General features: G+C 47.2%; 1 protein-coding gene and 2 long non-coding RNA genes across 8 annotated transcripts; 1 reads left to right on the top strand and 2 right to left on the bottom strand.

Moving 5' to 3' along the window:
- Positions 1-1,072: 1,072 nt before the first annotated feature.
- LOC127383217 (endonuclease domain-containing 1 protein-like) lies at positions 1,073-5,126 on the bottom strand. 2 transcript variants are annotated; one of them, XM_051615790.1, is made up of 3 exons: positions 4,969-5,126; positions 2,912-3,228; positions 1,073-2,523 (listed from the first exon to the last, which is right to left on the bottom strand). In XM_051615790.1, the coding sequence occupies exons 2-3, from the start codon at positions 3,191-3,193 to the stop codon at positions 1,978-1,980; spliced, it is 828 nt and encodes a 275-aa protein (XP_051471750.1). In that variant the 5' UTR covers positions 3,194-3,228; positions 4,969-5,126; the 3' UTR covers positions 1,073-1,977. The 2 variants fall into 2 exon arrangements, with proteins under 2 accessions (XP_051471750.1, XP_051471756.1); XM_051615796.1 differs by lacking the exon at positions 4,969-5,126 and adding an exon at positions 4,587-4,945.
- Positions 3,150-13,187, top strand: LOC127383241 (uncharacterized). 5 transcript variants are annotated; one of them, XR_007889146.1, is made up of 3 exons: positions 3,150-3,528; positions 7,793-9,017; positions 9,195-13,187. It is a non-coding gene; the product is annotated as an uncharacterized LOC127383241 (long non-coding RNA). The 5 variants fall into 5 exon arrangements; XR_007889142.1 differs by having other exon boundaries at positions 7,793-9,293; positions 10,997-13,187; XR_007889144.1 differs by having other exon boundaries at positions 3,150-3,395; positions 7,793-13,187.
- Positions 6,660-7,971, bottom strand: LOC127383262 (uncharacterized). Its single transcript, XR_007889148.1, has 2 exons — positions 7,868-7,971; positions 6,660-7,494 (listed from the first exon to the last, which is right to left on the bottom strand). It is a non-coding gene; the product is annotated as an uncharacterized LOC127383262 (long non-coding RNA).
- Positions 13,188-13,535: the final 348 nt, after the last annotated feature.

The following is a 13,535-nucleotide window of genomic DNA, read 5'->3' as shown; positions in this document are numbered from 1 at the left end:
CCGTCACTACAAGAAGGACATTGAGGTGCTGGAGTGAATCCAGAGAAGGGCAAAAGAGCTGGTGAAGGGTCAGGAACACAAGCCTTATGAGGAGAAGCCGAGGGAATTTTTGGGTGCCACAGTACAAAAAGGACTACTAGGAAGTACTACTAAAAAGTGTCCAGAGGAAGGCCACAAGATTGGTGAAGGGTTTAGAGGGGATGCCATACCAGGAGCAGAGTGATATTCCTACCATGTTGTCCTAAAAAGCAAAATGTTCTCCCACCTCATTGAGCAACACAGCTGGCACAAGCCAGTGCTATTGCTGCTGGAGCCGCAAACAACAGGAGTGCAAGTCATTGATGCCACTAGGCACTGCCCTACCACATGGTGGCCTGTGGTCAGGTGTCCACAGCCACTGGAGATGCCCTTGGGAACATGCCTGGCCCCTGGCTGCTGGCCCACATGGGTGCAGGTGTCCCCAAGCATCCTGCAGCAGATCAGCCAGCCCCACTGGATGTCTTGCACACATCAGGGCATCTCCAGAGGTCCAGGGTAGCCCTATTTATGAAGCTGTGCAGCAGTCAGAGCTCAGACACGCAGCACACATGGAGACACCTGCAGGCAGGTGTCTGACTTTGCACCTGAACCTCACCTCGTGTTTCTGTGCAGCCTCCAAAGAGGCTTGTGCTGGGTGAATGATGAGACCTGGGAGGCTGATGAACAGCTCCTGAGCTGAGCAGTTCAGGCTCAAGGTGGTACCTCTGTAAGGGAGACAGTTTGTACGAGCTGTTTGCGCCTTGAGCCAATTTGCTCATGCAAATTCCTAGGAAAAGTAACTGGAGTTTGATGGTGACACTTGGTAGGTGTTGTGGCATCTTCAGCTTGGAGTTGGACAGCCAACCTCCTTCAAGGATGTTGTGGGCATTAAAGCCTTGCTAGGTCATTACTAATAAAGAAAATTTTTCTGGGAAGCAAATTCTGGTTTACACAGAACGTTACACTATGATCTGAAACTGGAGCAAATAATATATATTATGAACTGTTCAGACACTAAATTATTTGACACAAAGATGAATATCTTTGACACCCATTGAATATACTCCAGAAAATTATTTATTCATACCCATTATTTATATACTCATTTCATGTAATTTGCAAAGTCAGTTATTCATAAATCTGCAGAAAAGGTTCAGAAGCTGAGCAGAGAATAAAAATAGACAACCAGAGCATCACAGACATTTATTTTTGACTGGTCAAAACCTGTGTACATCTGACCCCTGAGCCTGGTTCTCTGATACCTCAGCTCCTGCTCTCAAGGCACATGGTCCAAAAGCAAGCAAACCAAAACCCACTAGTAAATGTACGTAAGCCTGGTCTTCATGTGAGTTCAGGATGAATCACAAAACCACTGAATTGTTGAGGGTGTGAAGCACCTCTCAAGGCCCTCTAGTCCAGACCCTTGCTCAAGCAGGGTCAGCTAGAGCAGGTTGTCCAGGACTGTGTCCTGTTGTGGCTTGAGTATCTCCATAGAGGGAGAATTCATAACCTGGCCCATTTTCCCACCCTAGACCCACAGCCTTTCTGAACAGGTGAGGACAAGTCAGCAGACCATTTTCAATGATATCTAACCAGGACAGCAAGGAACTCCAATCTGTATATGGGCATGGAGGAAAAAGGGGGAAAAGGAAAAGCCCCTCTTGTCTCAATGACAAACTCTGATTTCCTTGCTCATGGGCTGTTACCCAAACTGCTCCTCCAAAGTGGCCATGGCAAGGACTCCTCCCTGAGAGCTCTCTCCAAGGACAGGCAGCAAAGCAAACCAGCTGGAGGCTCTGCTGACCTCTTTCTCCCTCTCTTCAGGGGAGAAGGTGCTCAGAGAGACAGAGCTGGAAAAGCACTAGAGAAAGAAGCAGGACAGATGCTGCAAAGGCACGAGGTGATGATCTTAGTAGTGATGGTTCCTGAGCCTTTTACACCTGGGATGGGAAATAGAGCTTATTTCCGGGGACAAGCACTGTGAAACAGAGAAACTGATTCCCTCCCATAGAGCACAGTCAACGAGTCCTCCAGCTCCCCCAGTGTGAGGAGCTGGACCTCATTTCTGTTGTTCTCAGCAATGACCCCCCAAGCCTTCATGTTGTTGGCATCCATCTCACAGCAGGCACTCGACCAGATGTAACTGGGTATATTAACCCTTCTGTTGGCAATATAGTTGTTCCCAGGCACAGCACCCACGACAACATAGGTGGTTTTACAGCCCTTGGTCATTCTCATCATCGTTTGCTGCTCGTAGTTATTCCAAGCTCCTCCATTGAGTTTCACATCCTGAGGCACTATGTTGGTCAGGGTGAAGGTAGCCCTCCTGCTGCTGGAGTTGCCATGATGGCCACTGGGGTTCAGATGACCACGGTTTAAGCCTGTCAGGTTCTTGTAGTCTTGGAGGATAGCTTGGCTCTTGCTGAGTTGCTCTAAGCTGACTTTGAAATTATTTAAGAGGGTCCACTCTTTTTCCATAGTTTTTGGATAATTTTGACCCATCAGCTTGACAGGTAAAGAAGAGAAGAAGACATTAGTATTGCTGACAGGAGTCATGGAGCAAGCTTTCCTAAAACAGAAGTCTCTGAGTATCAATCAACCATTTTTTTTTTCATCTCAAGTGTATGAAATGCCTGATTTTGTAATGTAATGTAATAGAAAGTGAGTAAATATTCCTGTAAGATCAAAGCAGAAAAATGGCCACTTTTAGGATACGACTCATCTCATTCTCCTACTGATGTCTCAGACACATCACAGGAATTGTGTGGTGAAGGTGTTTAAAGTTCAGTGAGATGAAACCCAACCGGTGGGTTCATTTGAGTGGTGGGGCAGGAAAAGTGGTTAAACGCTGCAGCCCACCTTTTAGTGACATGCTACAAGGGAGGACACTCACCTGGGGCTCCACCAACCATGTATTAGGTCTCTTGCCAGGTCCAGGCTGATAGAGATAAGCAGAGTATACAGGAATGCGCTGGTTCCTGTCGTACAAGGTGGCAAAGTAATATTTGTTCCCATAACGCTGGCAGATCCAGGCTGGGTTTTGAGGTGTTAGGGCTGCATTTGGGGGTGTTTTCTGGAAGAAAAACTGAGGGCATGAACTTTGCAAGGATGTCACCACCTCGCCATGTCCCAGCCAAAGGCAGCTGGTCAAGACCTGCAGCAGCAGCAGCAGCATTGCTGAAGGATTCCACCTGAAGGGCTCTTGATCACCTGGAGGGCAAATGCAAAGAGACACTCAACTTGGAGAAAGCTCATCATGACCTGGGGTTATTTGTGTGCTTGTGGGACACAGCTGGAAGAAGTGGGGGACTTGGAGAGACAGAAGAGAGACCAACCTCTGTCCTTCTGGATATGGAAAAATCAACCTGTGAAAAAAGGTGAAATGTAAAATAGAATGTAGGTGCCTAGAGGAGGCAGCAGCAGGAGAAGTCAGCCCCTCGGAGGAGTGATCCAAACCCACCCCGTGTCTTATCAACTCAAACAGCAAAGTTTTTGAAGAACTGAGGCATGGTGAGAAAAACAACAAGGCCACCTATTCCAGCCTAACTGTGCTGCCAAGAGCTCAGAGGGAAGGCAGAGTGCTGAATCCCAGCACTTTTGGGTTGCTTTTTGCTTGGGTTTATGTTGCTTTGCATTGACCCCAGGGGAAAAAGCCTGAAGCAACCCAGGGGCTGGAAGTCCACGTTTCAGTGTACTATCTTGCTCCCTTCTGCTCGGAGGAACTTTTCACAGCAGAGGACCTGCAGCAGAACATGTCTTGCCCAACGACCTGCAAAGCTAACCTAGGTTCACTGTCACAGGGGATATGGGAGGGCAATCACAGGGATGCTGGTCTTCCTACATGTCTCTGGTCCCATCCAAGTTCACACAGACATTCAACTCTTCCCTAACTCGTCTGCTCACAGCAGGATTAACCTCCCCTACAGTTAGGACAGATGATTAAGCCAGGGTGGGCCAGCCTGAAGCCCTAGCTCTTAGACAGCTGACATAGGAAAATGGGTGTCCTGCTGCTCAGCTTGCATTTTTGGCTTGTCCAACCCCAGACAAGGAAATAAGAGACAGAGAGGGGGCCCTGTAGGTACCAGCAGCTAGCACAAGGGATGATGCCTCCATCTCCCTGCTACCCTGGCTGCTGCTGTAGCAATGCAGGTATTGAGGGACAGCTCTTCCCATGTTTGCACAGGATTCCTGCTGATCCACATCTTTAGCTTTGCTGATTTCTTTTCTTGTACAGCAAAAGTGGCTGGGGCAGGCATTTCTATTTCTTCAACAGAAGCAGGCCCTGTCTTGCCTTACTCAGATGTTGACATGATTTTTAGCACTAAGCAAGATTTTTCTGTTCAGAGAAAGCTGCTCTAAATCTGCCTGTGATGCTGGCAGTGATGCAGGGTGCTGTATCTTCTGTCAGATGCACCACAGGTTTTGGGATAACAGGGATATTTGCATTATGAGAGATTTCACTGAGTGGGTTTTAAATAACTAGCATTTGAAATAAGGCAGGCAGGATGAGAAGCTGGAGGGATTTCTGGGGGACGAAGCTACCATGGCCTCGAAAACACACAACCCACCTGGCGAAGTGTCTGAGCTGAGGACTGGGAGAAGCTTGCAAAATCACCTTGCACATTTGCCCTTTTCTTACTTTTTTCCCTGACCCTCATGCATTACTTTCCACTGCATTCAGGAAACTGAGCTAGAGATAGCCTTGCTGTGACCCAAGGCATCTGGCCTGTTACCTCTTTACTAGCACTGGGTCAGGAACAGGGTGGCCAGGAAGCTGAAAACTGAGAAGAGTGAACCCCAAGAAGTGACTTCTTACAACGCTCCCCACAGCATGACAGTGCCTGCCCAAGCTCAGGCAGCGAAGCTACTGAAAACTCCTTTGCACCACACCCTCCACAAGCTGAAATAGATATAACTCACTTCATTTCAGAGACACAGAATCCAACTTACCGTGTGAAAAAAAGGAATATCAATACTTTGATTCACAAAAATCTGTTAGCAGCAGGATTTCCAAATGCCTCTGTGGTAGTCTGAAACTGGCTGTGACCTTGCAGTGGTTTATAAATTAACTGCAGGAAGGTTGAGTTGTACGTAATTCTGTTTTGCTAGATTACTCAAACAGAGTTTGGAGGAAAGTTGTCCAAGGGTGGAGCCAAGACCTGTGTTTTTCCAGAGGTCTTTTGCAAGGCCATGGGCAGGGTTATGGTGCTTACTAGGCTCCCCTGTCCCATTTAACAGTCTGATGAGAATTTTCCAGTTGACTTGGCAACTGAACCTTGAATCAAGTCTTCCCTACACCTGTGAGCCAGTCCCAGTCAGTGGGCCAAAACAAGACCTTGGATCAACCCTTTCCAGAAGTTGCACATGGGAGAGGATACAAACCCAAGGCCCAGCTGCTTGGTGCAGGCTGTAAGCAGCAGGCAGGAATTCCTAAGACAAGGGATGCTGCCAGATGAGCTGCAGAAGTGGGGCCTGGCTGCAGAAGCCACCGTCAGGTCAGGAGAGGATTCTGCACTCAGCATCTTCAGGGCCTCTTGTTCAACCTTTGCCAGACTCCTGTGCTGTAGACAGAGGCATTCAGGCACAACCTGATGCCTGGTGTTGGCTCCTGGCCAAGCAATCATTCATCTTCGAAGATTAAACATCTCCATTCATCATCAAACATCTCCTTGTGCATCAGTTCCCAAGGCTTCCCACACTTACTGTTCTCCTGAAGTGTCTTTGTCCAGGTTCAACATTTGGCTGGGGCAGCAAGTGAGCAGCAGGAACACAGCCTCTCCACCAGAGCATCCCACCAGGTTTTGGTGACTTTTCCAGAGGGATGAAACATTGGCCAGCACTGCTGAGGTCTTTGGACCTAACAGGATCTGGGGGATCATCTTCTAGGAGTGCCAGTTGATAGTGGGACACTTTAATTCTTTTAGAAACAGTGTTCCTTCTTCTATGTTTGGTCTGAGAATATTGAAGCTTTCCTGCAGTCCATCTGATTTAAGAATTTTCTCAAAGCCTAGAGATTACCACATGTGGTGACAATTTCCCAGCTTCTTACAGTGGCAATGAAACCAAACTCTTCCCCTTGTCCACAGTTGTCATGAATCTTGGAAAACTTTCCTGAGTGTATATAAAAAATAATAATTAAAATGGACTGTGTCTAAACTATAGAAAACAGTCCAGGGAAACTGTAGCAAAGAGTGGTTTATAATAGGCAGAAGTAACCAAAACAAGTAATGAACCTGTCATCCTGTGCCTGAGGTCTGTGGGGTCATGCTTTTCCATTCACAGATTTTTATCAATTTCATAAGAATTGTGCTCTAATGCTCAATAACCAGCACAATTCTGCCTTTCATGCCAGTGTAGGCAGGGGCTGCGTGTTGTCCAGAGCTGTGCACTGTCTGGATGGAGAGGTGAGGTGAGTGATGCTGAATGAGCCCTCCTGCAGGTCACCTCCTACGTGGTCTGTCCTGGAAGACAAACCTTCATTTCTTCAACTTGTAAAGGGCAGATCTCCACCCTTCTCCCAGTTGGGAGCCCACAAATTCATCGATGAAGTTTCTCCAGTAATTTTTCCATGGTCTGTTTGGAAGGAGCAGATGAATAGCCAAAGAGGTGTTATGAGGTAGGTTAAGACATAGACTCCAGCATGAGAACCAATGGAATGGTTTATTTTGGGAAAAATGCTCCCTTATATACTTTTACAGTCGGAACTGAGAGCAAGTAGTCAGTCACCTGCTCCTTGGCATATACACACAGTCCTTGTGTTCCCAGGATGTAACTGATCACACATCCAGCACAAGATAAAGAGAATTCTGATAAAAACAGAATTCAGGATAAACAGCAAGCCCTGGCCCCTAGCTGGTCTCATATTGTCTACTTCTTTACAGATAGAGGAGGCCCCTTTTCTTTCCCCATGGCTCTTCTCCACAGTGTTAAGTAGATTGTGTAGTGCTGGTCTTCAGGTAGGTGCAAATCAGGACAGCTGAAGCCAAATGGGCACAAGAACACAAACTACAAGGGAAAGAAACATTGCTTGGACGTGTGGATGGAGGAGACATATGCTGTTCTGGGCTTTTCTCCTTAGAGGGCAGCAAAGACCCTGTATCCCATGCCCACAGGCAGCACGTGGAGATGTCTAGCCAATGGACACATCACCCTTACTGACTTGCATGGCACCTCTGTGTTTAGGAGGTACTCTGCTGATGTGAGTGAGGGCAGAGCATGTAGACATCTCAGGGCCTGTAAAGTCCTTTGCAGCAATCGAGGAGCCATGCCACAAACGTCTAATCCTACCACTATGTCAGGTATGTTCACCCTGGTCACGTGTTCAGACCAGTGTCAACTTCACAGGAGGGTTGAAAAACTGTCCCAGACCCAACCAAAGATTTGAGGTACCCAGCAGAGGCATCAGCTGCTTCTGTTTCTTCCTGGTGTCCCAGAAGAGGTCTAGGACTACTGGCAAGGACAGCAGGTGACCATCACCTCCTTTTTGCCACCTGGCCACTGGACAGTGTTATCCCACCATCTGGCCACCAGGACTACTGGCTGTCGATCACCAGGCGATGCTCATTCAGCACCATGAACAGAATCATAGAATCATAGAATCATAGAATCATAGGGGTTGGAAGGGACCTCGAAAGATCATCTAGTCCAACCCCCCTGCTCTGCTCCCCATGCTCTGATTTTTTCAAGGATATTGTGTCTACAGATGTCCTGGTTTCAGCCAGGATGGAGCCAGTTTTTTTTAAATGAATTTTTTGCTTTCTTTTTTTTTCTGCAGTGAACCCTTTTAAGCAGGAAGTTTCAGAGCTGGTGAACCGATTGCACTTGAATGTTTATGTTACTGCCAAGACACCAAGACACTATGCTCTGCTTATCGAAACTGCTACTTTGGATGCTAAAGGACTAGAAGAGTTGTATCTGCAGTCCTCCCATAGGGAGGAGCAGACCAGACAGATGGAAAATTTGGCAAACCAAAGTGTTCCATACTATATTTAATTCGGGGATCTGGTGGCAATTACGGAAACATGGTGGGACAGCTCACATGACTGGAGTGTGGTCATGGATAACTGTCCTTTTTAGGAAAGGCAGGTCAACAAGGCAAGGTGGTGGAGTTTTCTTTCACCTGGAGGGGAGTTCAGTACACCTGGAATTGACTGCCCCAGGGTTTGGAAACACGGCTCAACCATTTGCCATGGACTGATCTACGCTGCACTGGAGAAGGGTGGAGCTCCAGAACACCTGCAGTACATCGGTGACATCATCGTGTGGGGTGACACGCCAGAAGAAGTCTTTGAGAAATGTAAAAAAATCATCCAAATTCTTCTGGATGCTGGTTTTGCTGTAAGAAGAAGCAAGGTCCTACACAAGAGATTCTGCTCCCAGGAATTAGATGGCAAGATGGACATTGCCAGATCCCAATGATTGACAAAATAACAGCTATGGCCCCATCAACTAACAAAAAGCCCTCTCAAACCTTTTTAGGGACTGTTGGTTTCTGGAAAATGCACATTCCATGTTACAGTGAAATTGTGAAACCTCTCTGTGAGGTGATCCAAGAGAAGAGTGACTTTAAATGGGATCCTGACCAACAGAAAGCTTTTGAGCAGATTAAAAAGGAGATTGTGCAGGCAATGGCCCTTGGACCGGTTTGAACAGGGCCAGACATCAAACATGTGCTCTACACCCCAGCCAGAGACAACAGTCCCAAGTGGAGCCTCTGGCAGAAAATACCAGGGGAGACTCAAGGTCAGCCGCTGGGATTCTGGAGCTGGAGCTACAGAGGTTCTGAGGCCAACTGCATGTCAACTGAAAAGGAGAACCAAAGAAGAGGACTTTTTCAGTATGTTAGTAGAAAAGGGAAGACTAGGGAGAATGTAGGCCCACTGATGAATGAACTGGGTGCCCTAGTGGTGGAAGACACGGAGAAGGTTGAGTTAGGGAATGTCTTCTTTGCTTCAGTCTTCACTGCTAAAACCATCCTTCATGAATCCCAGACTGTGGAGGTAAGGGGAATGATCTGGAAAGAGAAAGACTTCCCTTCAGTAGATGAGAACTGGGTTAGAGATTGCTTGGCCTGACTGGACATCCCTAAGTCCATGGGCCTTGATGGGATGCACCTGAGTGTGCTGAGAGAACTGGCAGATGTTATTGCTGGGCCACTCTCCATTATCTTTAAACAGTCATGGAGAACAAGAGAGGTGCCTGGGGACTGGAGGAAGGCCAGCATCACTTCAGTCTTCAAGAAGGACAAGAAAGATGACCCAGGAAACCACGGGCCGGTGAGTCTCATCTCCATCCCTGGTAAGGTGTTGGAACAAATTGTTCTGGACATCATCTCAAAACATGTTGAAAAGCAGACTGTTATTGGGAGTGGTCAACATGGATTTACCAAGGGAAAATCATACTCAATGACTGTTAGCTTTCTATGAGGTCACACCTGCTTGGTCGAATGAGGGGACAGCAGCAGATGTCATCTACCTTGACTTCAGCAAGGCTTTTTACACTGCCTCCCATAACATCCTCATTAGGAGACTCAGGAAGAGTGGGCTGGACGAGTGGACAGCGAGATGGATGGAGAGCTGGCTGAGTGACAGAGCTCCGAGGGTTGTGATCAGTGGTGCAGGGTCGAGTTGGAAGCCTGTAGACAGTGGTGTCCCCCAGGGGTCAGTACTCAGCCAAGTCTTGTTCATCATACAACCTGCACAAGGGGACAAAGTGTATCCTCAGCAAGTTCACTGATGACACAAAACTGGGAGGGGTGCCTGACACTCCAGAGGGCTGTGCTGAGGTCCAGCATGACCTGAATAAGCTGGAGAGCTGGACAGAGAAGAACTTAATGAGATTTAACAAGAGTAAATATAAAGTTCTACACATGGGGTGGAAAAGCCTTGTGCATCAGTATCGGTTAGGGGCTGACATACTCAAAAAGAGCTCTGAGGAGATGGATACGGAAGTCCTGGCAGACAGTAAGTTAGCAATGAGCCAGCATTGTGCCCTTGTGTCCAAGTAGGTCAATGGTATCTTGGGATGCATGAGGAAGAGTGTGGCTAGTAGGTCAAAGGAGGTCATCCTCCTCCTTAATTCTGCCGTAGTGAAGCCACATCTGGAATACAGTGTTCATTTCTGGGCTCCCCAGTTCAAGAGAGACAGGGAACTGCTGGAGAGATTCCAGTGGAGGGCAGCAAAGATGACTGGGGGACTGGAGCATCTCCTTTATGAGGAAAAGCTGCAAGAGCTGTCACTCTTCAGGGTGGAGAGGAGAAGATGGAGAGGAGACCTGATTAACATCTATAAATATCTAAAGGGCAAGTGTAAGGATGGAGATAGACTCTTGTCAGTAGGGGTCAGCAATAAGACAAGGGTCAATGAGCATAACCTGGAGCACAGGAAGTTCCATCTGAACATGAGGGAAAACTTCTTTATGGAGAGGGTGACAAGGCACTGGAACAGGCTGCTCAGGGAGGTCGTGGACTCTCCTTCTCTGGAGACATTCAAGACCCACCTGGATGCAGCCATATGTAATGTACTCTAGGCAATCCTGCTTTAGCAGGGGAGTTGGACAAGGTCATCTCTAGAGGTCCCTTTCAACTCCAATGATTCTGTGATTCTGTGCAATTATGTGACCCAACAAACACGCTGAGTTAACGTCTGGCAAGTTCAAACAAGGCAGTAGATGGCCAAACACCCCAGTCCTGAGGGTTCTACCTTGAAGCCTTTTTACAGCTCAAAGCCACAAGAAACACACCACATACCTTAGAGAGGCAGGAGACAGGCACATGTCCACATCCCTGGTTCAGACTCCTCTGGGGGAGAGTTGCCAACCAGATGAATCGCCAGCAGCTCAACTGCCCCCACAAGGAGAGAACAATGATATCCAGTGGTTTCTGTACAAATCCAGCTCCTCTGCCCTCCTCAATTGCCCTTTAGACGCTTTGCTTGTGCACATTCAGAGGAAAAGTAACTGGGTGGTGACATTTTGTAGGTGTTGTGGCACCAAAATCAAGGCTGATTTTGAAGGAGTCAGGGCTGTATTTGGGGGTATCCCATTGAAGAAAAACTGAGGACATGTCCTTTCCAAGGATGTCACCACCTCGCCATGTCCCAGCCAGAAGCAGCTGGCCAAGACCTGCAGCAGCACCAACACCTTGGGAAGGATTCCACCTGAAGGGCTCTTGCTCACCTGGAAGGCAAATGCAGAGGGACACAACTTGGAGAAAGCTCATCATGAACTGGGGTCATTTTTGTGTTTGTGGGACACAGCTGGCAGAAGGTGAAGGAATTTGAGAGACCAAGGAGGGGACAACTCCTGCCCTTCGAGATCTGTAAAAATAAACTGGGGAGAAAGGTGAAGCGTAAACTAGGATTTAGGTGCCTAGAAGGGGCAGCAGTAGGAGAAGTCAGCTTGTCTGAGGAGTGTCCCAAACACATCCCCATGTCTTTGCAGCCCACAAAGCAAATTTTTTGAGGAACCGAAGCATGGTGTTGGAACCTGTGCTGGCCAAGAGCTCAAGAGGAAGGCAGAGTACTGAATTCCAGCAGTTTGGTTTTGGTTTAATTTGGTTTGTGTGGTTTTTTGGTTTGGTTTTGGTTTGTTTTTTTTTTGTTTGCATGTTCCCTGAAGAAAAATAGCTTGAAGCACTCCAGGAAACAGAATCCCTCTATTTCAGTGTACCATCTCACCCCCTGATTATATTTCATCCCAAAGACGAGGGATTAGCTCATGTGGTAATCATTTCCTAGCTTCTTTCAGGCTCTTTTGCCCCTAAATGTCATTCCCACATTCTTCAGATCTTTACTTTTCTCTGCTTGAGTTTCTTACCTTCTCATTCCTCTGTAATATAAAACTTTAAAGAGCAGCAAATTACAGTGCACGCATAAAGTCTCATTTTTTCCCTGAAAGGGGCATGTTACAGGTCAACAGCTGCAGCCTTTCCTTTCTCTGAAGTATTTATTCTGAAGATAAGAAAGCACTTTAAATATTACACTAAGTGGTGGAAAAGGAGCAAGAACTTACCTTGAAGCAGCCTCAGAACAAGCAGCTAAACCGTTGGTTCACTCCTGTCCCTCGAGAAACCTTTGCCTGATCCCTCAGGAATCCCACTGCAATATATACCAAATCATATATCTGCCCCACCTCATAAAACAGGAACTCACAGGAAGTGGGAGTTTCCTCTGGTGTTCTGGGGAAATTTCTTCATGCCTTCCCAGGAATGGGGTGAGATTAGCTACTTGCTGTTTCCTCAGCATTTCTCCCAAATTTGCTGACTTGCAGCATCATGTGCCAAAATCAGACACCTGTGCTGGGTGATTTTTATTTCCGTTTCCTCATTCTTCACGGAGCAGTGCTGCTACTGCAGGCCCCTAATCCCCAGGCCACATGTTGCAAGTCTGACCCTAGATATGTCTAAACACTCAGGGTTCAGCTTCTCTGGTCTAGGAAATGCTCCCTCCTGGAGAACAGTTAATTGCACTGGACTTCAGTCCTTGAGCTCTGCCCTCTGGGTCTGATCCTGCTACTTTTTGTCAGGGCAAGAGCTGGGCCATTGAAAGCAGGTCTCAAGGTATCCGAGCAACAGGATTCCATGAGTCTAGCTAAAACAACATTTGATGGACATTTCTGAAGAAGAACAGAAAAATGCTGAGCTTGATGCCCAGGCAATCCTTGTTGGACCTCAGCTTTGAACAGAGTGAAGGGTCAGGCCATGGCTGGAGTGCTGCTGCTCACAAAAAGTTCTTTACAGAGAAAGGAAAAGGACAGGAGGTCAGCATCAAGTTTCCTCTTTCTTCCTAAAGGACTTAAACTGTCCTCAGTGAAAGAGGAAGCAGCCAAAGCAGACACCAGCTTAGGTAACACAGTAATTACCCAGCTGTGACATCAAGAATGCAATGGAAACAGAGTTTGAGATTTCAAAAAGCCAGATGGAGAAATCCCACGCAGAGCAATTTGCCAGCCTGGGATGGCAGAAGGTTTTCCCATGTAACTGGCATCAAGAAAAGCTACCCTGGGTTAACTCTTAGAGTGGACCTCCAAAACTGTGTACAGTCCTTCTGTGGGCACTTTTCCTTCAGTTCAAATGGAAGTGTTTCTTCTGTGTTGAGTACAAAGGCAGTCTAAGCTGACAGCTCAGACACAGATGTCTGACTTTCAGGTACATAAAGCCTTGTGCAACAAACCCTCTCCCTCCCTTGGTGACTCTAATTTTGGGGTATGTCTGGAATGACATTTCAGGCCAAGTCACACTATCACTGGGGTGATGTCACCAGGTTTCAAAACAGCTCTTTCCCATACACCCAGAAAGAAGCTAATTTCTTGCTCTGTGGTATAAAAATGAGCAGAGAACCTTTTTGTCTTAACAGCTGTTGTTGACTAGAACTGGTTGCAGATGCAGTTAAGGTTGTGTCAGACCAATGGGTTTCCCCATGGGAAATAAAATTGTTTACTTGAAGTCCAAGAAAATTAGCCCCATGATTCAGGGTGGGGAGGGCTGACTTACTTCTGCATTTATGGTGCTGCACTAAAA

This window comes from Apus apus, chromosome 1 (genome assembly GCF_020740795.1).
Source record: "Apus apus isolate bApuApu2 chromosome 1, bApuApu2.pri.cur, whole genome shotgun sequence".
In the NCBI taxonomy this organism is placed as follows: domain Eukaryota; kingdom Metazoa; phylum Chordata; class Aves; order Apodiformes; family Apodidae; genus Apus; species Apus apus.
The sequence above is the reverse complement of the archived record's forward strand: the minus strand, read 5'-3'. Positions and strand labels throughout refer to the sequence as shown.